General features: G+C 56.1%; 1 protein-coding gene across 2 annotated transcripts in view; it reads right to left on the reverse strand.

The window, feature by feature from the left end:
• Nucleotides 1–26,645, reverse strand: part of LOC104023841 (CEA cell adhesion molecule 16, tectorial membrane component) — a 305,270-nt gene continuing 278,625 nt past the window's right edge. For both annotated transcript variants that reach the window (XM_075723145.1, XM_075723144.1), the window contains 6 exons: nucleotides 22,866–23,098; nucleotides 9,490–9,615; nucleotides 9,091–9,225; nucleotides 8,891–9,011; nucleotides 8,344–8,495; nucleotides 1–101 (listed from right to left, as the gene is read on the reverse strand). In XM_075723145.1, the coding sequence (XP_075579260.1) occupies nucleotides 1–101; nucleotides 8,344–8,495; nucleotides 8,891–9,011; nucleotides 9,091–9,225; nucleotides 9,490–9,615; nucleotides 22,866–23,098 (868 nt within the window). The remainder of the gene's footprint in view (nucleotides 102–8,343; nucleotides 8,496–8,890; nucleotides 9,012–9,090; nucleotides 9,226–9,489; nucleotides 9,616–22,865; nucleotides 23,099–26,645) is intronic.

A 26,645-nucleotide genomic window follows, 5' to 3' on the forward strand; every position in this document is an offset into this window, starting at 1 on the left:
TCAAAAGTTGAGGAGGAGGCAAGCGAGGAGGGCAGCCCAGAGGCAGAGGCCGGCGGCTGCCCGGGACGCCGCATTGCCGCCGTCGTGCACCGCTCCAGGCCCTGCGCAGGAGAGACAAGAAGGGGAAAACAAGGGACAGCGTTAGGGCTGGCAGTAAGAGTAAGTGATTGTGTTGTTGCACGGAGGGCACCGCCCTCCCCATCATCCCTGCGTGTCCCCATCCTCTTCCCCATCCCGCCCGCCCCAGGCAGCCCGCGGTGCCGGGTGCTGCGTTCCCCTCCCAGGTGGGGATGGTGGGTTTATCCATCGTTTGAAGAGCGTTGCCAGTGTAGTTGTTGGTGTCGGGTCCAGGTGGTCTTGAGGAGCCAAGGAGCAGGGCATCTCTCTCTTTTTGGGCGGGCCTGACCCTTCCACCCGTGGAGTACAGGAGTGGCTGGGCAGGTAGCGATGGCCGAGGAGGGCCGGGAGGACGGGCGGCCGCACATCAGGCAACGGGAAGCGCGGCAGGTTTGCACCCAAGGTGGGTTAAGGGATTTGGCCGGTCAGGCATATACTAGGGAGAGGAGCACACTCCAGGAGGACCCCGGTGCCTCACACCTTGAGGTTTTTTTAGTCCTGGGCAGCGCAGTTAGTTGGCAAGGCGGCACGCCTGTGTGCTGTTTGCCGCAGGTCAGCCCTTGGCATGGGACAGGAAGGGCTGGCGTGGGAGCCAGCCTCGCCAAGACCTGCCAGCCAAGTTTGGGGAGAGGAGGTGGTGCCACCGTGTGCGTCCATCAGTCAAATAGCGGGGGCAGAGCCCGGTGCAGCATGGGTGGCTGGGAGACCGGCTCTCTGGGCCACCCAGACAGGGTTTGGGGTGCTGGGAAGGGTGCAGGGCCCATGCAATCGCAGGGGGCTGATGCAGGGCTTGTTCCTGTCAGGCAGGTGTTTAGGGTGGCCAAGGGAGCAGCGGCGAAGCGGAATGGCCGGACGCCCTTTCCCAGGGTGGAGTGGAGAGGATGCTTGGTGAGGGAGGCTGTTGGGATGCCCGTTGTGCAGAGGAAGCCTGCATTTTGGCCAGCACGTCTAGGGCTGCGGATGAGACATGACTGACAGAGACATGCCATAGAGCAAGAGAGACATGCCAATGAGCAACAGCGACATGCCACTGTGAGAGGTTGGGTGGTGGGTCATGGCACAGGGTGCAAATACAACTTCAGGATTGGCAAGACGCAGAAGCCTAGGAGGGTTGGTGCCGGTCATTGCTGAGAGGCGGGCGACTGGACAGGCAGCTGAGCAGGTACACGGGCCGAGCGAGGGACAGAGACAGGGAGGGAAGGCCACGTGTGCGGTGCGGGTCAGCAGAGGGAGAGGCGGCAAGGTGGGTGGGCAGGCGTAGATTGAGCACGAGATGAGGTCTTTTGCTGTCTCCCTGCCTCTGATTCTGTCCCCAGCTTTCCCTCTTGAGCTCTGTTTGTCTGCATCTCTCTCTTGGCATCCCAGTTGGCCCCATTCCACGTCGCCCCATCTCTGTCCCCACTCTGCATCTGTTTGTCTCCCTCTGTGTCCATGTCTCCTTGCATCTGCCTGTGGCACCATCTGCCCCCTCCTTCCATCCCTGTGCATCTCTCTTCTTCTGTCTCCCTTCTCTTCCTCTGCCTGTGTTTTGCAGCATCCTCCTCTGTCCCCATTTCTGTCTCCCCATTTGTCCCTGTCTGTCTTTTCCTCCCCACCTCTGTCCCCCCCATCCGTCTCTGCCCCTCTCCCTCCCCGGGTCTCTCGTGCTCTCTCTGCCCTTACAGCTCTGTGTTTCTCTGCCACTGTCTCTTGGTGTGTTTGTCTGCCCATCTCCCTATTTACCCCCTTCCCTCCATCCCAGTCTCTCCCTGTGCCTGTCGTGCTTCCCTCAGGGACCCTCCATCTCTCCCAGCACCACCCATACATCTGGCTCAGTCTCCCGATGTCCCCGCATCGGGCACCCTCAGCCTGGGCACCCTCCCAGCTTCTGCATCTCCCTCTCTATGATCCTTTGCCTCCGTGTCTGCCTCAGTCTCTCCCCTGCTTCCATCTCTTCATGTCTTGGATGTTTTGTCTTTCAGGGCATCTCCTTCCATCTGCCTTGGCTCCAGGCTCCCTTTGTCAGTCCTTGGCCCTCCACCCACCCCCCCGGTCCATGTCCCTCTTTGTCCCTTGTCCCCTTTCTCAGTGTCCAGGTCTGTCACCATCTGTGCCTGCCTCTCCCTCTCAGTGCCTGCCTGTCCATTCCTCTGTTGTTCCCCTCCCTACTTTTTTTTTTTGTGTCTCCCTTAGCTTTGCTGTGTCTCCCTGTAGCAGTTTCTTCCTGCATTTGTCCCTGGGTCCCTGTCTTGCCGAGCCCCTCTCTCTGTGTGGGCCTTGTGGTCCCTATCCATCTTCATCCTACCCCCTTCTCTACATTCCTGCCCCCCTTCTGCCCCTCTGCCCCCCCCCCCCCCCCCCCCCCCCCGCGCTCTGTCTGCCACCCTTGGTCTTTCTCTGGCCCCATCACTCCTTCTGTGTCTCTCTCTGCTCATGGTCTCCCTTTCCCCATCTCCCTCTCTCCCCTCCCCTATTTCCATTGTCGCGTGTCCCTTACTCCCCATCTCAGGCCCTCTCTGTCTCCCTCCCTATTTGTCGCCCCCAGCTCTGTGTGCCCCTGCCTCTGCCCTTCTCTCTCTCTCCGTCTCTGTCAGTGGCTGGTTTATGTGTTCTGCACGTCTCCCTCTTTGTGCTGGTCCCTTGTCATCCCTCTCCTCGTCTCTCTGCCTCTGTCTCCCTCTCCCGTCCTCTTTGCCTCCCGCTCCCTCTCCATCTCCCCCTGTATGCCGGTGTGCCTCCGTCTCCCCCGCCTCCCCATGTGTCTGTCCAGCTCTCTGTGACTCACGTTCTCTCTCCCCATCTCCTGCTGCCTCCCTGTCTGTATCTTCCCCCATCTCCTGCTTTTTATCTCTCTGCGTCTCTCCCTCCATCTCTCTCTGTGGCGTTTGTCTGCACACATCCGCCTCGCAGCACATCTCCCTCTGGATCCCCATCTCCCTGCATCTCCGTCCCCCCTCTCTCCCTGAGTCCTTATCTCTGTCCTTGTGTGGTGCCGTGGGGCCCTTTTTCTCTGCATCTGTTTCTCTCCCTCTTTCGGTCTCCCTGCACGTGGCCCTTTGTGTTGCCAAGTTCCCCCCTTGTTTGCTGGTCTCCCCGACCCCCTCCCCTCCTTCTGGGTCTCTGTCCCACTCCCTCTCCCCCTTTGGGTCTCCCTCTTGATGTTTGTGTGCATCTCCCTGGCTTTCTTCCTCTCCCGCCCTCCATTTCCCATTCTCTGTCCATTGCCTGGGGTCTTTCCTCCTGTCTGTCTCATGGTGTGTCTGTCCTCCCTTCGGTAACCACCCATCTGCCTTGCCCACGACCCTCCTTTTTCTCTGCACGGGTCTGCCCGTCTCTGGCCCCCCTCCACGTTTGCATGTCTCCCTCTCCCATTGCTTCCCTTTCTGCCCAGTCACCCACCCTCCATCTCTTTCTTTCCTGGTATTTCCCTCTCTCCCTGTGCTCCTTTTTCTCTGTATGCCTCCCTGACTGTCTCCCCCCTTTTCTGTGGCTGTTCTCTTTCTAACATCCCCCTCATTCTGTGTTGTTTTGTCCTCCCCTGTGTCCCTACTCCTCCTTCTGCCCCACCACCCCATTTCAGTCTCCTCCATTCTCTGTGTCCCATCCTTCTGCCCCCCCCTGTAGCTCAGCCCCATGCTCTCTGTCTGACCTCCACCCCGAATCACTCCATCTTTTCTTCTTTCTGTGATGCTTCCCTCTCAGGTCATCTCTCTCTTGGCTTACGTGTCTCTCCCTCTGCCCCACTGCTCTTCATCCCCCTCTCCTCCTCTCTCTCCCTTTGTCTGAGATGGCTCCCTCTGTTTCTTGGATGCTGCCTTGTCCATTTCTATCCCTCCTTGTCTTGGTCTCCCCTTCCTTTGCCATTCCTTTCCTCCCTTTCTTCTTGTGCCGTGTCTCCCTCTGTCTGTCTCTGGGTGTCTGTCTCTGTCCGCCCCCAAGTCCCTCTTGCTGTCTCCCTCTCTTTGGCATCGCCTTCTCCCCATCTCTTCTTCGTCCCTCTGTCACCACCTCAGCCACACTCACAGTTTCTCCCTCCCCTTCTCTCTCTCAATGTCTCCTGGGGCTTTTGACCCATCTCTAACTCTGCCCGGGTGTCTCTGTGGCTCAGTGCATTCCCCTTTGGTGCCGCCTCGTTCTTTTGGTCTCTGTCTGGAGCCTCATCTCTCTGTTCCTGGCTGCTTTGGGTTCTCTGTACAGGCCTCCCACCAGCCGTGCCCTCCCATCTCTATTGCTGTCCTGTGTCCTGCACTCTGCCCCCCCCACCCCCTTGTCTTTGGGTGTCTGTCTCTGCTCATCCACCCGTGCCCATCTCTCCCTCCCTCTCTGCACATTCTCTTGCTCCCTCTGCATCCCTCTCCAGTTCTCTCTGTGCCACTGCTCATCTCTGTCTGTCCACCTCTCACTCTGCCTCCTCGTTGTCTGTGTGACCACGTGTGCCTCCCTCTATCACTTCCACAAACTGCCCCGGCCCCTATTCCTCTCTGTTGTGCTCCCTGGCCCTCTTCCGTGCCTTTGCCTCTTTCTGCCCTGGCTATCTTCTCTTGGCGTGTAGTTATCTTTCATTCCGTGCCTCCCTCCTGAAGCCTCTCTCCCCATCTCCGCGTGTCTCAGTCCCTTGCTGCGTATCTCTGTCTGTCTGTACCCTGTTCTCTTCTCCTTGCTTTGTGCCTCTCTTTCTCCCTCAGTGTTCCCCCTATCTCGCACTCTGTGAGTGTCTTGCTCTCTGTGTCTGGCTTTCCCCTGGGAGATCTCATTGTCTTCTAGGTGTGCTTCATTTGGTTGCCTGTCTCTTGAGCCGAGTGTGCAGCTCTCAGGCTATTGCCTGTTTTTTTTTTTTTTTTCCAGGTCCGGGTGCACATCACCTTGCACCATTGGGGGTCTTGGCCCTTCCCACTAAGTTGGGGCATCATCTCTGACACCCTTCGCAGAGTGACCATGGATGATTGCATCTGGGTGTCTTGCGGTGGGTGCGCACAGGAGCAGGGAAGGGGAGATCATTTCTTTATTGGTGCAGGGCGCTTCTTAGGGAGACAAGCGAGTTGCTCATCGGCGTTTGGAGGGCAGCGCGTCGCAATCTGTCAACTGCCTGGCGACCAGAGGACATGGTCAGTCGTTAGCTCGTAAAGACTCGGTCGCGCACACATCGGGGACGAGGCCTTGGTGGACAAGCCACTCAGGAGAGCAATGCACCCCAGTAGCTCCCATACTGAGACCTCATCGCCAATGTGTGAGCGGACGAGTGTTACGTGGCAAGAAGCTGACCGTCGCTCTTGGTCTCGCGCGCAGCCCCTGAGGTGGTACTGAAGAGAAACCCAAAGGTGGGGGAGTGAGAGAAACGGCTCCCCCGGTGACCCCAAGCCCCTGCCAAGCTCTTACCTTGGGATGGCTTCTGGGCTGCCCAGGCTTGGGCAGCATGGGGGATCCCCCTCCTTGCCCTGCAAAGTGCCATCTCCAGTTGCTCCCCAGCCACTGGGTTGGGGGGCCGGGCAGCCCTGCCCATCCCTGAGGGGGTCCAGGCCCCCCTTGGGGCAAAAGAGTGCCTAGCACCCATTGCCTGACAGAGACAACGTGAGCTGGACCGCGCCCCGATGCCAAGAAATGGGCCCAAGGGAATCTACGGACACCAAGAGGTGGACATGAACTAAGGGACCGCAACCACAGGATCAGAAGAGAGACCAGACAAGCACACCAAGAATGACAAACAGGGGACCAGAGCAGAGCCCGATAGCAGAAGAAGAGAGGAGATGTAGACCAGCAGGGCAGATGAGAGCAAGAGGAGACGCGACAGAGATGACATTGTGGAGACTGCCAACACAAATAGGCCAGACCGAGGGAGAAGCCCACGGCCAGAGCAGGGTACAGGGAAAAATGGCAAGGCGTGAAACAGCCGGACGCGGAAGACAGGAACAAATGCAGATGGACACCAAGACAGAGTCCCAGACAACTAGGCACACAGACACATGCCCACAGAGAGAGGGGTGGTGCCGTGGGGAGCTGTCTGACAGACCCGACTGCAAAGGGGTGCAGAGACGGGGGTGCCGAGTCAGCACCAGAAACAGCGCCACGTGTTGCCCCGCCAGCACGGAGTCCAAACAACACGTGCTAGAGCACCTATGAGCGCTCCAACCAAAGCCTGCCGACACACCCACAGACCTCAACCCATTCAGACAGGGCAAGACAAATGCCTGCACGTCACAGACCACTAAAGAATGGCACAGCCACACCAAGAGAAACAGCCAGGGCCTCCCCGTACCTACAGGTAGCCTACAGTGATCACCTACAACAGCATCCGGACACCCTGAGGCAAAACCTCCAAAGACGGACAGGCGCATACGCACCGGGACCAACCTGCACGCTCACACAACCGGAACAGGCAGAGAGACAGAGAGAGAACAACAGACTCGGAGAGAACTGCAGGGAGGCAGACAGACAACACGCACAATGCAACACAACTGGGAGATTCGCAAGACACAAGCAAGGGCGCTCTGCACTGCTGCAGACCCAAAGGGCATGCATGCACGCCTACAGAGACCGACACAGAGAGCAAGACCAGGAAAGAGCCTCATCACCACACAGAAGACATGCACAGACACACTGCTAGAAAGAGGCTGTGCCTGATGGGCTGGGAGACGCCAACGCGCTACAGGAGGGGTTGAGACCCGCAACTGCTGAGCCACGGCAATACACTGACAGACAAACAGAAACAGGGATGACCAGCCACCCTGCGGCACATGGCAAGGGGCGGTGCAGCCAAAGACGCAGAGCCTTACACAGACTCCATTTGCAACCAGGACAAGTGTGACAGAGGAAAGACACAACTATTGCAGGAGATGCAGAGCGACAGAAGGGCAAGGAGGCACCCTGAGACTCCACGCCATAGTCACACTCACCCGCCGGTCTGACCAATGGCACTGAGCACAGACACACGCAGATCATGGCCACACACCAAGCTGCAGTCCAAAGAACCCATGCTGACCCCAATTAACACACCCAAACCCACGTGGCCAGCCACTTGGTGCCCAAGGCTGCCCAGCAGACACGCTGACGGGCACCTACACAAATACGCCCTGACACACAGGTACTGATGCCATGGCAAGGGCTGGGAGACACGTCAGCAGGCCCTCTTGCAACTACACAGGGCACTTGCACAGAGAGCAACGTGTGCAGGCCAAAACCCAAGAGCAAGTGCAAGAGTGCCAGGGAAAGAGAAAAGAAGCAGCTGGCAAACACAGGGAGCCAGAGGCATGGAAGGAAGCAGAAAGGCAGCTGCAAATACAGAGGCGCAGACAGGCTCCAGCACCTTGAAAATGCTGCTCTAGCCTAGAGGCACTCTATTACATAGGGACCAACCTCCTGGCCTGCACCACCCATTGCTCTCCAACCAGTGACAGGTCTGCAGCCACTGGGGACATGACACCCGGTGCCATAGGGGACTAGCACCCAAGTCCCCACTGCTCCCGTCAAGTTGTGTGTAATGGCAAAGACGCAGCAGGTGTGCAGCCACAGGACCACAGACACAAACCCCAGACCCCTCGATGACTGGCAGGCTTGCTCTCGGCAACACCCGCGCACACCGACTCGCCCCGTTTCGGGCACTACCAAGGACAATGGCACACGCTGCAGTGCCCCTATGAGCAAGCACAGGCACAAGGGCTCCGCAGACACACATGGCTGCTCTTCTTCAGGAAGCGGACGCTTCCCACAACAAAACAACAACGGGAACCTGCCCTTCCCTGCACAAATCAGGCTCCTGCACACACAACGACTGCCGGTAGCCCTGCCAGTACAACACCCCAGGGAAAACCTCACACCATGCACCCGAAGCGCGTGCTCACCTGGCCCGGGCCCACTCCTCAGCCCTGTGCTCCAGCGACGCCACGCCATGGCCTCTTCTCCGCCCATGACCCCAAATCCGCAAAGACGAATGGCCATGTGCCGGCCAACTTTGCTGCGTGCCCCTAAATACCCGTGAGCGCCATGCCCGTCACCGACCACTGCCCGGCTGTGTGTGCCCACTCGGGCTAATGGGGATCTCGTCGTCTGACACATCCTCTCTGTAGGACCTTGCTGCTCCAATCTCGTGCCATTCTGCACCTCGATGGGCCAGCAACATTAAATACGGCCGGCTCAGCTTTGCTGCTCTGTCATGGACCAGCTGCCCGCCTTGCCACCGCCTCCTTCTCTTCCCCTTCTTCCTCCTCCTCCTCCGCCTTGCTGTACCTTGCTGCAAAAAAACAGGGCACCTACCGTACAGGATGATGCTGGCGTTGGTGTTGCCCAGCTTGTTCGTGGCCACACACGTGTAGTTGCCGTAGTCCTTCTCTGAGACATTGAAGAAGGTCAGCGTCGACAGGCGTCCCTTGCTCTCGATCCGCACGCCCTCCAGCCCATTTGCTAACCTGCGGGGAAAAGTGGATGATGGCACTCAGAGCACTGTGCCGGCACTCTGTGACACATCCTGCCCCCTCCCCGGACACCCCTTCCCCTCCCACCAGCCAAGCACTCACATATCCCCCCACCAGACTCCCTGCACCCCACCGCTCTCCCTGTCCTGAAACTTATCTCGCAGCCTGACCCACGTGGCCCACATTACCCCAGCTCCATGAGCCACGGCCACCGTCCCCGGGAGGAATGACCCTGGGGACCCCCTTGGCCCTTACCTGAGCGCTCAGAGCCTGTGCTGTGGGTAGACCCCAGCATTCCTCTGTGCTTCCCTTGGCCACCTCCGGCCCCGGCGCAGTGCCCCCCGCCCCTGCTGCACCATTCTTTGGGCTCCCCCTCCGCAGCCCCTCACCTGGTGTCCTCCTTGAACCACTGAAATTCCGCCACGGGGACGGCCGAGGCCTCACACTGCAGGATGCCCTTCTGCCCCACCGAGGCACCTGTGTTCTTGGCGTTCGAGATGTACGGCGGATCTGCGGAGACACGGTGCAGCGTCACACCGGGCTCCGCACGTGCCCGCCCCACCACGATTCCCCCATCCCTTGTGCTCACAGTTGACGGTGACTTTGACTTTCCGCACATCCGGGACGGCCACATCGTTGACGGCGCTGCACTCGTACTCCCCGGACTGCTCCCGTGTGATGCCCGTGATCTCCAGGTACTCGTCCTCGCTCACAAAGCCCTGCCCTGGGAGACGTCCCGAATGCGTGGCACCATCGCCCTTCACCCAGGAAACTTGGAACATCCCTTAACACGCATCCTCACCCTCATACCAGGATGCAGCAAAGGGCCAGCACCTCCACCCTCCAAAACAGACACCAGCAAACCACGGACCACCTTCCTGCCACCCCAGCCACCTCTACAGGGACATCCATCCACCCCACACAGGCTGGGTGAGACCCCTCCTCGGACCCGGGCAGCTTATCCACTGAGCCCTGAGCGTAGTCTCACCTTTCCCGGAGAGGTGCCGCCACGTGACGGTGGGCTCCGGTCTCCCGAAGGCCAGGCACATGAGGGTCACGCTGCTGCCCTCGTTCACGGTGATGTCTGATGAGATGTTGACGATCTGGGGGGGGACTGCAAGACACAAAGAAGAGCGGAGGCACCATCAATACATCAGCGTGCTGCTGGTAAGCCCCAGCTGCGAGATTTTCCCCCCCAGTGCCGGACATCAGCATCCGCCCCATCGCCCTGTTCAGTTGCCGACCGCATGTCTCCAAACCAGCATCTCAGACCAGAGCCAAGCACAGCCCCGGGGGCTGCTCGCTGGTCCCCTGCACCAGGCGGGGGCTGGAAACACACCCACACACCCCCCGACTGTGGCCGAGACCCCGATAACCAGCTCTCATTACAGCCTGCAACAAGGCTCATATTTTAGCATATTTATTAAAGCTGTTTAAATTACTGAGCGTCTGCTCCATTCAATACCGGCCACGGTGATTTATATTACTCTATCCCCAGATACTCCATCTAATAAATAACTTGGCAATCTCCGTATCCATAAATATCCCCGGCCCTGGCAAAAAGCAATTAAAGCCTGCTCGCCGACGCCGCTTCCTGGTGCTCCAGGCTGCTGGACACAGCTCCCAAAAGGGTCTTTGCCCCAGGGAGTGAATGAGGCAGTACAAAATAACCCACCCAAAACTAAACACCACTCCTACAATGCCAGAAAGGATGCCCTGTGCCCCCTCCCCGAACACACAACATGCCGAGAGCCCCAGATCACAAGGCATCACTCACCCAACCCTCGCGCCAAGGGCTCTGGGATGCTGGGATGATCACCTGAAAAGCACTGGGGCCACCACCAGCACTGCCTGGAAGGGGACGTGAGGGCTGCCAGCTCCCCTCTTGCCCCCAGGGACCATCCCTGCCTGGCTGGATGTGCCACATCATTGTCCAAACTGACCAGCATGGCCACAACAACATGCTCTGAGGAGGTCTAAGCTACCTATAACCACCAGGCTCTGAGCCTCACCAGGGCTGGGGGAAAAAAAAAACACCCCAACCCAAAAAACCCCAACCCAAGCAAGCCTTTCACTCCCAGGCAGCCTTCTGGGTGCGAGGAGAGGCCAGGCTTTCCCATGCCCACTTTCCCGACCGCATCCCTCCCCAGCACGGAAAAGGCAGCGTGGCGGGATGAGCCGTGGTGCAGTCTCCGCAGCCCGATGGGCCCTGCAAGGTACTAAATTTCCCAGCAACTTGACACATTAATATAGAAGTACAGTCTGTTACAACAGAGGGAGATTGTCTGAGTCCTTCAGGGGAAAGCGACAATCTGAAAATGAAAAGCATGCGCTGGCAACCACTGGAAAATGTAGTTAACGCTCGGAGCAGAGCCGGCTGGCTCCGACGGCGCTGCCCCGACGAGCTCTGCTGCGGGAAGGCTGCCAATGGCCCTTCCTTGCTCAGACAAGGAGATGACCTTATCCCCTATTACCAGCAGCCTTGCACCTCTCCCCTCCGCTAATGCCAGCTCCAACAGCTGCCAGGAAAAGAAATCTGAAAATAACAGCAGCATCCAAGACAAGCCTTCCCACAACTGGGCATTTGCCGCCCGCTCGCAAGGCTGCAAGCCATCCCTCCCCAGTTTTGGGCTGAGGTGACAGCAGCACCTTCTGCAGATGCTGAGACTGCAGGAGACCACCCCCCCGCCACCAGCTCCAGACAGCGGCGGGGGACACTGGGCAATGGCAACGGGAGATGCCTGGCTCTCCCTCAATTACTCTTGCCTACAAATACTGTGCCACGGAGTGGGACAAGAGCGGCAGAACATGATGCAGAGTGCCTGCAAAATCACATCCGTCACGTTATCCCCGCCATGCGTGAGGCACCACTTGCCCCTCCTGGTGCTTCACTGGGTTGACCCCCTGCTCGATGCTTCCATGCTACCTGAGGGTCTATGTGAGTCATGGATTACAGGAGGGGGAAAAAAAAAAAAATATATCAAACATTGTGCAGACATTATCTGCTTCTCACAGCCTTACTAGATATACGTGCTCCTGGTACAGACTAATGCTTGCAGGCGAGCACGCTGCCAGAGGAAGGTGGGCACCTCCAGGGCAGCTAACACCATCTCCAAACGCTCGCTCAAGAGGCCATGCATGCTTGGAGCTCCTATCCCTCCCTGTGGCACCTCGCCAGGGCGTGGGCAACAAAAGGAGCACCGAGCAGAGCCAGGACTCTGTCACTGCCCGGGCCAGGGCAAAGGCAGGCTCTGTCAAGGCTGGCCCCAGAACGATGACCATCTGTCTGACTGGCCTCCAGCAACACACCCCTGGGACAAAGACACGCTCGCCCAACCTGACATGCATGCACGGAACAAGCTGGAGCTTGCCCGAGTATCCTCACCCTCTCCCGCTAGTATCCCTTTCCCGTCCCCCGAATCCCAAACCACAAACAAGTACAGTGTGACATGCAGAAACCGGTGCTCTGGGCACAGATGTGAGCCTGTCCCCCTCCCAGGCCCAGAAATACTCCCGCACAAAAAAATACCACTACCAATAACCGCTATGGCCCCCGTGCTCCCATTTGGCAAACAACAAGCCACACAAATACATGCATCAAGCCCTTCCCTTAGCAAAGGGTGCTGGCACAGCGGGCAGACATGCCGGCAGGTCTCGCAGGGGAGAACGGCACCTCCCAAACCCCCCCCAGCCACGGCCCCAAAGCTGCAGGGGCCAGGGACGTGCTGCTGTGCTGCACCACTGCCTGCCCTAATCCGATCGGAAAAGCCCCTGAGAGCCAGCACGGATGTGCAGTCGGGGGACATGCAGCAAAGGGACACCCACAGAGATGGGGACCCCGCCGGAGAGCTCAATACCCTGCTGCGACAGCGATCATTGCCTATGAGGTTACCAGGACTTGGAGAAGGACATCTAAGGACCTTGATTACATTTCTATAGATCCCACCAGCTGGGCTGTCGAGGACAGTGTCTCAAGGGCACGCCAGCTTTTCCTTGGGGGGACTTAATCCCGCGGGAGGAGCACACAGGAGTCAGGCCAGCGTGGGGACGCAGCCAGCAGTGGACAGGACCCGAGTGCCAGCAGGCAGGGTGAGTCTGGTGGCAAACACGATCATGCGGGTAAAACCAGCCTGCAGCCATTCCCTGTAAATACCATACGGCCAAGGTACATGCACAGCTGCCCTGACAAGCACATCCCACCAGAGCTGCCCATCTTGAGAGATGGGGCCAGTTTAGGATCATCCCAGGGCACGGAGGCTAAAGGCTCTCCCATCTCCCCGAGAGCCTTCCCGGTCCCCGAAGGGCCAGGACGGAGAGCCCTGCTAATACCTCATGGCCCACCAGCACAACTGCAGATGCTATTGCTAGTCATTTACGTGCTGACAGCAAGCTTTCCCTGGATTACCTCTGATTTTTCTACATTTACCAAAAGGGGGGGTAACCTCCTCCTGCCCTACATCCCCTATGCAGCCCATATCCAGTAGTTACAACAGCCTCTCCTCACTACATATAGAAGAAATGATCGCTGGGTGAACATAATAACCACAGGAGAAGCAGCGAGAGAAGGGCTGGAAAGACGGCACACCGTTGCCCACCCTGCCCTTTGTCAGGTTAATGCTTCCTCGTGTGCATAATAAACTTTATAACCACTTGCTCCTCCAAGAAAGCTCCCGTTAGCCTGCATGCACATTGCTACATGCCCAATCATACAATAGCTAAGGAAAGAGGGTGACACATCCTCGATTGCTCGAGAGCAATAACACCATGATGGGGAGAGGCTCCCCCCACCACGTGCGCTCATCTTCTCATCTTCTGGAGCTATGGGGAAAAAAGTGGTTTGGCGGCGCAAGGTCCCTATCCCCCCTTATTCATAGTCCTGCCTTCCTTGTAAAAGACTACAAGCAACTTGACTACAAGAATAAATCCGGAGGAAGAGAGGAGCAGCGCGGTCTCGCTGGAGCAGCGAGCAGCCCGTGGAGGATTTCATCGACCCTGTGTAATATTAATCACGGGTAAGTTAATGCATAATGTTTGGTAGGCCAAAAAATACATTTGCGCTGTAATTTCTTGTTTGTTCAGAAAGCCGGCGAGAGAAATTGAATGTGAAAGCGATGCCACTAAACTCAATAACAATAAGCCTGTGATTTATCTCCTTCCTTTACTGCTCGAGACCCGAACCGCCCGACGCACCAATTCACGCTCTCCATCAGCCCTGGGTGCATGCCCATTTCTGCTACCTCTTGCGGGGACCGTGAGACACCTTCACCTCCCCTCCGACCTTACGGGGTTGGCCGCGGCATCACGCCTCGGTGACGCGGCCATGTCCTGTGATGCTGCGTGCCATACTCGGGATATAGCTCGCAAGCACAGCCAAGCAATCCCTGGGACTCTCCCAAACACCACTGGCCCCAGTGCCTGCTCCAGGCACCAGCACCGGCTTCACCCGTGCTGCTGCTCCACGGCGAGCCGGTCAGGGGACAAAAGAGACGCAAGAGCTCAGATTTTGCAAACTGCTACCACACACCCAAATGTGAGGAGGGATGGACGCTGCCTCACCCAGGGATGCGCAGGTCCTGCCCGCGAGGATGCCTCTCCCCTGCTAAACCGTGCAGGAAGAGACAGCACATCGGTAATGATTGCGTGATCATTGACTCCACGTGACGCTGACACACACGACCGTGCACAGGCTGACTCATCTCCTGGCCGCTCCTTAGCGCCGATCCCTACCGGAGGCGATCGTCGTCGCGGCCCCAGACTATTTTTAGCTGCCAGATCATTACTGCTGCACGCCTCGGAGCGGAAAGCCTGTGCGAGTGCCATGGCTGACACAGGCGACTGATGTCCCTCCTCCACATCATTAGCTCCTAATCCATTAAAAGAGACCTCTATGTACACATAAAGCAAGATGATGGATGGATACCTATGGGCTCTTCAAACCGCTGGATGACAGCCACTCTACTTGTGGGACAGGTCCCCGTAGGCATGGTCCTGCCCGCCGAGGGGGACATCCCGTCTTCAGCACTCTGCAGGGAGACGATAGCTTCCATGGGCACCATCCCACCTACGGCGGGCCACGGTCCTGCCCTGGCACCTCACTTACCGCCCCTTCTCAGACACCTCCTATTTTGGGGAGACGCGGCGTGCACGTTGCTCCTGCAGCAGCGGCCCGTGCCCTCCGACGAGCGACGCTGTTACCGCCGGGGAGCGGAACCGCTGCCCTAGCAGGGGTCAGGTGCCTCCCTGTGTGATCCTCCCCGCCGTAGGCAGGACGGAGCTGTCACCGCACAAGGACTCATTAGCGTACGGAAAGTCAGCACAAAGGCGGCAAATATGCCGAAAGCTCACATTTTGCCTGTGCTTTCCACCTTTGCAGATGAGAAGCATGGTGGGACGGCACCGGCGGCCCCCAGTCTGTCCCTGCGTGTCTGCTGAAGGCACCACCGATACAAGATCTTCCCAAGAACAGCTCCCGTTTGGGGCTGATGCCCTAAAGAAGAGAAGCGGGCATGCACCCGCAAGCCAGCTCCCAGCTGGGGAGCACCTGCTGCCAGATAGAAATGGATGTGCTTCCTCGCCTCCAACTCATCTTTGGGTTTTTGGGGTGCAGGGGACGGCTGCAAGGACGCACACAGTAACCCTGCGCAAACGCACCGCGACGTCAGGGGTTTTAACGAAGGGTTGCTTCTCAGCAGCGAAGATTACTGTCTCTGATCGAACCCATTCTGATGACAGGCCAATCTGAGAGGCTCGTCAGAGTTGATTTTATCGAGATAATGCATTAACACATCTGACAGCTACAGTTTGGTCAACAGAATGATTTTTGTCAAATTTCCCAGCCAAGCGAGCAGCGTACCGCCTCGTGCGCTCTACAGGCGCTTCGTTTTGGGGGAGAAGGAGACCCTTTCCCTTCTCTGGGTCTTAAACACTCCCTTTTCACAGCCTTCCCTGGTAAAACACGCTTTGTATGATCCTTTTACAGGAAAGGATCATAACATGCATATTTCAAATGTATCCTCTCTGCTGCAGAAACAAGATTTTCCGGCCCGGCTGATATTCCCCCAGCGACTGCATCTCTCCCCCTGCCTGCACATCATTTAGGAACAGCTGAGGGGGGAGGAAACAAAAAAAAAAACCCACAAACCACCCAAAATGACCTCCCTATGGATGACTTCGGAGCCCAGAACCATCGCACAGGACCGCATAGTTCATCCCCCTCCCACAGGACTGGACCGTGATGCTGTGAGACCCATTGGCATTAAAAGCAAAGGTATCGACAAGCTGGCGCAGGCCCCTCTGTCCAAGCGAAGGCAAAAATCCATTCGTGCCAGGGACCGACCGCTAATGAGACCACACACAAATGAAACAGGGGCATTGAGCACCCCGTGCTAGGCAGCGTCTCCTGACTGCTTGCCGCGCACCCTTTTTCTCCAGGTTTTCGCCTCGAGACGGGGAAAGCAATAAAACCCAAACTCAGAGTGTTATACCTACTGCGTAACCACCTGTCAGTAAATTTATGAACAATTAGGAAGTGAGAGTGCTTTCCAGGGAGCTATTTGTGCACACGCTAAAACGTTCTTTCTGTTCCAAAATATAATGGGGGAAACAACTTCAAGAAACAGTTTCAAGAAGCCTCAAGAACAGGAGCCCGAGGATGCTCTCTGGATGCTCCCCGTCCCGTCCCTCCTCCGCACTCCCATCAGGATCTCGGGTTAGCACTTCACGCCAGCCACTTTAAGGACAGCGGCTGTTCCCGCCTCGGCAGTGCATGCTGTTTTCTTCCTGCCAGTCGGGCTCTTCCTCTTTCCAGACCTTCCCCCTCTCCCTGCCCTCGCTCCTTCATTACTCTTTCATTTTTCCCCCTTTGCTGCCTCTCACTTTTTTGATGCTGGGTGCTTTTCTGTGTGTGCACATTTCCTTCTCTCTTCCTTTTGTTCTACAAGTCTCTGGGCTTTTCTTCTCGTCTTTTTTTTTGTTTGTTTTTCATTCCCCCTCTGGTTGCTTCTTTCTTCAATCATTGCTACTCCTTCCAGATTTTCTCTGGGCATGCCTCGGCTTTGAATTCACCACCACATTGCTGCCGGTTGCTGCCGCATCTCCCCCATTGGGCCGTCTTCACTCTCTTGCCGACCCTCTGTTTCTCTGGGAAGGGAGGAAGGGCAAGGTGGGGGTCTGGTTGCTCCTTTCAAGCCTTGTCCCATCCCAGGACACCGGTCTACATTGCTTTTCATGGGAGCTCCTTTCCCTCCATGGGAAGACAACTCTCTATGCTAGACAAGACCTGGTGGACGTCATCCGCCACCTTTGAGGACACTGGTGACACTCTCCAAAACCTGACATGCTCTTCAGGGGGACCTGCAAACTGCACTGGGTCAGCAGGCCTCCTTCCCACCGAGCCACCTCCTGAGTCCATCACCAACCCGATTCCTGGCCAAACAGCCGCGACCTCGACGTGAGCCACATCAGTCTGGCCAAGGCACAGCGTGCCACCAAATCCCCTCTGGGACCAGCCATGGCCCTCTTTGCAACGGGCTGGAGGTGGCTCTGTGGGAGTGGGAAGGGGACACTGACGGTCCACAGAGGCGGTGGCATCCATCACCTCCCACTGCCATGAGCACAGCGATCGCTGCCACATTCCCAGACAGCCCTGCTCGGCACCGGCAGTGCCATCCCTGTCCAGTGCCACAACTTAGACACCCTCAAGCATCCTGTCATTACCCTTACAGGCTCACGATAGCTGAACAGAGGGGCATACTGACGAAAATGCATCAAGACCCCTGGGCAAGGCTCCGGTGCAGTCCCAGATAGCAGAACAGCATGGTGCCTAGATGGACGATGCCTCCATGCTCCTGCTCCCACAAGATACTGTCAGCTCCAGGGCAGAAGCAAGCTCTGCTCCTGGTCCTGCATTTGCAGGCCAGGCCTGAATGTTGCATCCCAACCAATTTTTGCCGTGGGGGAAAAGAAAGCATTTCCCCGCAACCTGCTGCTGCAATGACCCTGACATAGCATCGCTGCGCGGGCCAGGGTTTCCTCTCCCGTTTGCGGGTGCTACGAGCACATTTGCTCCCTGGATGCCTGATGGGGAGTCTCGCATGAGACCTGCAGGCACGGAGAGGAGAGGCACCGAGTGGCAGCACCAATGCAAAGACCTTGTGGAGCGGACGCTTACAGATCACTCAAGTTTTTGACTGCTCACTGAAGCTTTCGCTTCCCAAAGCAGTGGCTTTCAAAGGCCCCCTGCCTTGGAATGAAAAAAAACCCTGCTCCTCCCCAGCATCTCCCCCCAACTCTTGTGCTAATTGATTTTTCTTCTGCGCTTGCTTGTGGTTGTGTTTTGTCCCTCTTGCGCCATCCAGCATTCAGCTAAATAAACTGCTCTGCCCGGGCTGGGCCCCTTCCCTTCCCCGCCTGCTCACATACCCCCAGAGAAGGAAGTGTGAAACATTACTTTAAACGCCACGGACATTATGTGTTTTGGGCTCTCGCTCCTGCTGGGAAGACGTCTTTCCAGCCTAAGTGATTTTTTTTCCCATTTCCTCTTAACAGCCCTTTGATTTCCTTTTTATTTCCCTGCACTCCATCCCCACCGCTATGAGCCCGACCTCCAGGAGAGTTTCCTGCTTCAATTAACTGTTTCACTCATCCCCGCTGGGACGATTAACCCAGTGCCAGAGCTGAGCCTCCAAAGTCATCTACAAAACATTTAGACCGAGAGGTGTGGCAAAGGGGAAGACATGCTCAGATACAGCACCCATCCAAACGTCACCAGCCCCTTTGCCACAAGACCTCATGAAAAGCTTCAATGCCAAGAGGGGAGAAAGATATGCGAGGGAGCCTCCTCCATGCACAGCTGTGCCACCTTGGCTAGAGAGCTCAGCCACTGCCTCGTAATATTTGCGCACTTGTTCCAAAAATGTCAAGAGATGAGCTCGGGCAGGTATGGAGGAACTGGGCTGAGCCCTCAGCCTTTTAAGACCCCGGTGTGAGGAGCTGCATTCCTCCTGGGACACCCTCACTGCTGCCGGCAGGACGGAGGGCAGTCAACCCCTGGGGACCATACCATAATGAGTGGCACGTACAGGACACGCAGGTGATGAACACTTTGCTTTGGATACCAGTTGTCACCCGGCAAGACAGGAACCACCTTCGCCATTTCTGCAAACCCTCAATCCAAGATGTATATCAAATCTTGCCAGCCCAGCATGCTACATGAAGCAACGGGAACCTCTGCCAACGCTTTGTACCAGGTGTTTTGCATCACATTTACTGAACACCATCTCTTTTCCTCACTATCATCTTGTTTCTTAGGCAGACAAAAAAACCCCCAAACCACCTGGTAAGGGGTAAGGATCCCAGTGAAGATCCCAATGAGATTAATCTCCCGAGCAGGGAGGTGAGCCTGCTCTGGATGTCTCAGCCTGCATCGCTGCCGCTCACCCTTTCCTTTCTCCAGGCATCTGCTTCTGCGCACCACGTACACGCCCCTTACACCAAACTCTCCAGCGTCTAAATACTAAGTGCTTTATATATAAGCACTTTCTATGTTTAGAGCCTATTATCAGGTCTTTCCTACGACAACCAAAGAAGGCTGAGCCGCTCCCCTCACCTCCACCATACACTCTGAAGCCTCCTGGTAAGGTTTTAATAAGTATCGCAGTCTCAGTTCCTGCTTGGATATCAAAGGTAGCATGATAAAAGCAAGCTTAACTGCGGCTGTCGTGAAATCTGTGGTGCCGGGGGGAGCCCGGAGCACGGTCTGCGTCAGGGAAGCTCAGTGGGGCTGGCACAGGGCAGGGGAGGGTGGCCCTTTCAGAGATTCCAAGAGCAAGTTGTTATTGGAAAGAAGGAAAAAAATAAAGACTCAATTTGCTGAAGAGTGTTGCCTGCATGGGTGCCTCTTTGAGAGGCGGCGGATGTGACAAGGGACACAGGACCGGCTCCAGGAGAGCATCAACCTTACATGCATTTAGAAAACCAACTGCACGACCACAACCTCACTACTGCGAATGAAGACCACGGTCCTTCAAAACCTGCCCTGGTTCCTGGGGCAAGGAAAGCAGCATGATGCCGAGATGGGAAAATGGATTGTGCCAGCCAGAAACTTAACAGTAACAATGCCGACAGCCAGGAGAGGTTTTAATGAAAAATCTATGGTGAGTAGGATTAAGGCAGTAGAGAGAGTTCTCTAAATAAATCAGAAACAGAGGACATCTGAGGAATACCAAAGCCCACTATTAGGGAGCGACAGCCAGTATCGATGTTCAGCACCAAGATCTCTGCCAGACGGTGTGTCGCGCGGCGCGTGGATCCCAAAGTGCCACCATGCTACGCTATGCCACTTGGGCACGTACACCCTCCTCTACAGCCGCTGCTATGAGGAGGATGCCAGGCTTGCTCTGAGGCACTGACTGCAAAAGCCGCAGCCTCGACCAAAACATTGACCCTGCACTCCACTTTTCAGACTGAAATATACCCCGCGTCCTGAAACAGCCCACACCAAGGAGGCACGGCTGAGCCCCGGCTACAGTCTACCGCGCTCCTTGCACTGAAACCATTTTGCGGCACGATGCGGTAAGGTCTCCCAGCTCGTCCCTGCAGGCTTGCACCTCCCTGGGAGCTGAGGTGGGCTTCGCGGGGGTCATACCCGGAGGCAGGAGGGCTGACCCAAGGTCCCGCCCCGTGGCATCCTCCTCTCAAGCTGCTTATGGCAAGAGGAGGATGAGATGGCTCATCTTCTACTTAGATGAGATTAAATGGCAGTTCTCTCTATATTTGTAACTCTCCCCATGACACACCGTCATGCCACGAGCACTGCGCATGTCCCTGAAAGTGTCCATCCCATCGTCACGAGGTAGTCCCAAAAAAAGAAGAAAATGAAGACAAAAAACCGCTCTGGCTTCCTGCCATCTACGCTCTTACAAGCCCTTGTTAACGGCTGTTTCAATGAACCAATCCAAGAGACGTATTAATAACAACACTAAGAGACACATTTACTGTTGACTGCGACTCCCTGGCAGATTTATTGCTGGGTTGCTAGGAGGGAAGGTCAGGCCCTGCAGTAGCACAATTAAAACCCAATTGAATATGGGGACGAAGAATCAATACTCTATCCAGCCAACTTTTAGTTTTGCAAAATACAAATATAAATTAATTGACCTGAACACGGTTGCTAACTGGTCATTACTGCCTGCTCGCTGGCCAGCTGGCACGGGCAAGGCGTGACGCCAGGGCGTGTGTGGCCATCCCCTGTGGTCCTCCTGCCCTTGCTGCTGGGACAGCTGCCTCCTTGATGAAGGAGGACCCCAAACCTTGTTTTTAAGCCAATATTTAAGGCCAGGAGAGCTACGACAGAAACAGGGCTTCACTCCTTCCCTGCAAAGCGTGTGCTGTGCTTGCATGCACAGCCAGGACTGAAGGCATCCTTGGAAAACTGTTCCCTTCCTCCCAGCACAGAACAAAGGGCTATGTGTTATTTCTACTTGTAAAAAACTGTTTTTTCCCCGGCATGGAGGCTAACAGCCCTTGGCTGTGGCAACACCACTTGGTCCGAGCCACTGGAAAGCATGTTTTAGCCACCAGGCAACTGTGCTGGAGGTGAAGCGAGAACAGAGCGAGGAAGGATTTGCTTTTCTGGACACCACCATCCAACGGAACAGCAAGGTGGCATCTACAGATGGATTTTCTTGGCATAACAACTTAGGCAAACCATGTGGCTAGAGCTTAGCACATTAACAGAGCTTATCACATACACTTCTGAGCATGGTGTACTTGAGCTCAGCCTGTGTAACCATACATCCCCAGCTCCTCTCAGGCTTCCCTGCAGCTGCAGAGATGCAACACAGCTGACAACCAGAGTCATTGGTGCGGCGGAAGCAATTCAACACAGCTTGCTCACACCAGAGGAAAACTTTTCCCAGCACATTTAGGAACATCTCGCCACAGGACAATTGCTCCGGATGCAAACTATCCCTTGCCTTCACCCGCCCAAGCCTGGCAAGCACCTGCCGTTGCAGGTCCCGCTCCGAAAAAGGGGTGAGGGAAGTGGGCGCTGAGTGCCCATTCGCCTGATTTTGTTAGGCGCAAAGAATTCTGATACTTCACTGGTGTTGGCTGGATGGATTAGCACGATTAGAGAGCAGACAGGATAAACAGATTAAACTTTGCAGACAGACGGCTCGCAGGCAACTCAAAAAGGGGGAGAGGGAGAGGCCCTGCAAAAGGGGATGGAGGGGATGCTCCCCGTGGTCCTCTGCTGCCCTCTTCCCGAGGAGAGTGCTGCCTGGTGCAGGGTCCCCTGACACAGTCCCACCGAGATCTGGCAGAAAAAAGGCTTGGATGGGCGGCTGCAGTCAAACCCTGCCTCCTCCAAATGAGAAGGATACATAAATACATACATATCTGTGCTGGGGGCTTCTCGTAGATGTGTCAAGGCCAAGAAATTTTTCAGATTTGCTCATTGCAAAATCAATACCCATCAGCTGTTTGAAATTAAAGAAAAGATTAGGTCCTAGTATACATGCTTTATTGTGTTCCGAGTGCTTTCTACTCAGCCGGATAAATCTTCTTTAAGAGGATTAGGAAACTTTCATTATCTTTATCTAACCTGAACTAACACTAACTCTGAAAAATTAATCTAGAGACTGGACAAAAGCTGATAGCCAGTGCAAAGCCGCAAGGATCTGGAGGTGGCGTCCGCCGGAGTGCTATGGGCACCTCTGATCTACCGGCAGCCAGATCCCCACATTAGACCAGCCACAGGAACGCTGCTTTCCAACCCAACACCAACACGCTCGCCTGCAAAGCCCTGTGCCAACAGCCCTTCGCAGCCCTGCAGTGACTTCGACACGCTCACGTGCTCTGCCCTGTCTCCCAAAACCAGGGAGCCTCATGCTATTGGAGTCCACTCCTCCACCACGCCTGGCAGCACTTTGCTCTCAGCTCTCCTGAAGCATTTTCGGACGCATGCCTGGGTACCTTACTAACTCCCAACACAGCACATTGAGCAATGTAGGTCCTGAGCAGCAGGGATGGGTCAAATTCACAGCAGGGATGGGTCAAATTCACAGCAGGAACAGGCAAGGGGGGAGGAGGAGGAGGAGGAGACCAGCCCCAATTTCAGTTCCCTGGTGTCCTCTGCCCAATGTGACGACCGTACAACACAGCGAGGCTGAGATGATGCAAATCTGTCTCCTCCCCATCATGGCAGGCAGTTGTCAATACCCTTGTTGCAGGTCAACCTCCAAAGCAACAGATGTTAGTCTCATCCCTACATCTCCATTGCCAAGAAGGCCTCCAACCTCTTCACAAATCCAGACATCCTTCCATACCAAATGGTCGGTTTGGCAATAGTATGTTAAGACCTACCTTGCACGATGAGATGGACACGTGAGGTCTTGGGGTGATTGTCTGTCTGCACGGAGCAGGTGTAGGGGCCCTCATCGTAGACATCCACATTGTGTATCTTGATGCTGTACTGGGTCTTGGTGTTGGAGAGGATGACCACACGGTTGTCTATAGACCACTTGTCATTGCCGGCGTACAGGATGGTGCTGCGGTTCAACCATGCTACCCGTGTGACCCTGTCATCCACGGTACACCTGCAAAGGAAAGAGACAGAGGGTCAGAAATGTGGGGGCACAACGTACGGCAAGTATCCTGGCTCCCCAAAGGGGATGCGAGCCGGATGGGAGCTGCGGCGCTGGCTCTAACGGAGGTTGGACCCAGCCGGACCGCTGGCACCGAGAGGGCGTGCGCCACATCCAGGCTACCCTGCTGCCCCGTCCCGCATCCCCCATCCCCTGAGATTTCACAGAAACGGCAGGTTCACCCAAAAAAAAGCCCCGCCTTTTTCTTTTATACAGAGCTGGGGAGCTGCAGATGAAAATCCCATTACATTTGACCTCTGCAGGCTGCGCAGACTTTCCATGCCCCCCCACCGCTCGCCCACCTCCACCGCCCCCCACCTCGCCCTCGCTGTGCACAGAGAATTTCGGATGAAGCTGTAAAATTTGCTCACAGTTCGGCTCATCGGTGCCGCCCTCGAGCCATCCCTGGGGCAATATATGCACCCGCTGCCGGGGGAGAGGGCCACAACACGCGCACGGGGAGAGGGGAAGAAGAGAAATAGCTGGAGACAGCAAAGCCAGCGTGCGGTGAAGGGAAGGGAACATTTGGATAAGCAGCTGTAAATCCTACAAGTGCCTTGAAAACACAACACAGTCGTTTCCATTATTTATTTCCTGCCTGGCTCCCACCCTTCCCGCTCCGAGATGCGCAGGGGCTCCGCAGCTCCGGTCCACGGCGCTGACTTACGCTTGGCAAAGAACGGGGAGCGGGGGGAGGAAGGGAATTAAAATGTTCCCAGAGAACATGGCTTTTTCATTCCGTTTGATAGATTTTTCTCGAACTATTTACTTGTGGCCTTCTCTGCTGCCGCCGCAGCGCCCGCAGCAAAAACGCCAAGCATTTGGCTAAATTAAGAGCCCAGCATTTCTCGAGAGCTTCGCCTTTCCCACCCGAGGACCATGGTAGGGGAGCTTTCTCTCGGCATGAAAGCAAACTAGGAAAGCGAACCTAGGTGCAAGCTTGTGCTGGCAGCGGCAGCGCTGCCGCAGCTTTGTGCAGCCAAGATCTTAGGGAAAAGGCATATACAGTCAATCAAGAAATTCATGCAAGTCCCCCTCCGCATGCCTGTAAATTCAGAGACGGGCTGGCAGGCTGTTCCTGTCCCCGTCCCAGCCGCGGCAGCTCTCCTGCAGAGGCTTTGGGGGTGTTATATGCCTCCCTTGCTGGGATTGCAGAGCGTCACCTCGATCGAGATTATTAATCGGGCGGAGGGAAGGGGCAATACTTGGCATGTTTGAGGGTCCCCCTGGGCGCTCGGTTCAGAGGAATGAGCCATATATCCTCCCACAAACAAGTAATTTTCCCCTTGCAGGAGCTGTACGTCTCCGCCAGCCACATCGTGTATGGACGCCGGGAAAGACGGATGGCCCTCCGTGCCCGCCGCGGCACGGATGGAATGCTGGGAGCCCACCCGGGCATCGGACGAGCCCCAGTGCTTGCGGCGGCGCCGGATCTGCTCCACCAGACCGAGCAGCCTCGTGCCGGCAGACGGCATCGTCCTTGCCGGGAAGCTGAGCCCTCCCTTCGTTCAAATTAACTGGGGGAGAGCTAAGCGCAGCCGAGTTAAGTTTGGCCCTGGGGGATTCCAGTCTAGTGGACTATTACCGCTGTCTCACTTCTTTATAATGAATAATAAAGAGATACTTACACACGGCTTCTGTAAATTATTCATTGCGTGCACTGAAAAATCAGGGCAGCAATATGTAAAACAGACAACTTGCATGTCTACACTCGTATAAATATCCAGACTACAGCCCTGCAAGGTACTCTCGGGTCCCCTCATTAGGGGTGAAGCACAAGGACTAGGGTTTGAAGTGTCAGGGATGAGGAGCTCATGCCATCACTGGGCACGTTCGACCGCCGCTGCCCGGCTTTGGCTGGCATGTAGTGGCTGCACTTCCCAGGGAGATTGGGAGCCGATCTGGGACCCCTGAGAACTGGGGTCACTCGTTCTGCGTTTACAGCTCACATTTATGGCTCAGAGCCGCACCTGCACAAGTGCACAGGCGAACATAAGATGGGCATACATGCTCACGCGAGGAAGGGCAAGGACAGCATTGCCCTCCCTTGCCTGTAGAGCCTGGTGACTGGCACCACCCTCGAAACCACTCAGAGCAAATGGGCAGGAGCAACTTGGAGACCCCTTCTTCTAACTCATGCCAAGAGCAAGCAGGCAAAGGCTCCTTCTCCCCATCCCTCGAGCTCACTCTTCAGTTGCTGCCACTCAACAGCTAATTTGGAACCAAGTCCCTTCAGCTCCTCTCCACCGGGCTGTCCCCTGCAGCTGCAGGTGGGGAGGGACCCAACAAACCTCCCTCCTTCAAAAAACCAGCCCTCCTGCACCTCCTAGCAATGTGTCAGAGCAGCAAAGCCACCGTCCATCAGCTGCATGGTGTTTCCAGAGGCACCTTCTCACCCGACCTCACCTTCCCACTGCGAGTTTTCCCGTGCCCTGGAAATCAGCTCTTCAAAGGCAAATACTGACCAACACCCCAACATGAGGAGCACCCTGCCAGCTTCTTTACCTGGCTTGGAAAGAGATCTCCATCAGCCACTAAGCTGCCAGCACTCCCTCGTCTGCTGAGCCGTCTTTGCTACCTATTTCCAATTGACCAGGATTATGATAATGTCTCCAGTAAGCAAACAGGTAAAGAGACTTCTGCAAAGTGTTTAGATAAAGCAGACAAGCTCTGACAAAGCTGCATAATAAAGCAGGCCAGGAGGTTTTCCCTTGAAGGGATCTAATTAAGAACAAAGACAAACCCCCATTAACAGTCTTCTGAAGGCGCCGTATCCATCTCCAGAAGAAACCCTGCCTTATGAGTCCAGAAGGGACAAAAGACAATAAAGTGCCTGTCAGGTGGGAGGGAAATAAACCCATCCTGGCTCCACGGCTCACCTGGAGAAAACCCATCAGCGAGGTGGGAGGAATATCTTGGGACCAATATTGTCAGCGCAAACCCAAGCCCCTGGCACCCGCCTTGTCCCGGCTCCCCCACGCAGCCCTTCTTCATGCAGCGTGACCCGTCCCATCTGCTCCTCCATCTCTGCATCCCACTTAGACCCTCGCTGCCTTCAAGCAGAGACTTTTCACCATCTGCAGCCCTTCAGCTGCCACCCACCACGACCGCTCTCCGCCAGAGTGGCTTGCCAGGCAGCCTCGGATGCTGGGCTTCACCCGAGCTCCGGCCCCCGCAATGCTCATGCTGATTCACGTGGCCTCTCCGGCGATGAACCCGAACGCGGCAGCGCGAGAAGATGCATGAGGGAGGGAGTCGGGGGCAGCGGTGCTGCGCCGCTTCCCCTCTAATTGCCCCTATTCCTCATCCTTAAATGCTAATTTTGAAGGTTGCGGGGGAATTATTTCACTTAGTGTCAACAATACAGATAACTCCTCCGATGCGCTCTTTGTGTTCGGTGGCACAAAGTGACCATCTCCCTCCTCCCAGACCTATTAGGAGAGACCCCCAGCGTCGCTCCCATGGCAGGCTCCTGCCCGGTCCTATCAATGACACTGAC

The sequence above is a fragment of the Pelecanus crispus genome, chromosome 19 (genome assembly GCF_030463565.1).
Source record: "Pelecanus crispus isolate bPelCri1 chromosome 19, bPelCri1.pri, whole genome shotgun sequence".
NCBI lineage: Eukaryota > Metazoa > Chordata > Aves > Pelecaniformes > Pelecanidae > Pelecanus > Pelecanus crispus.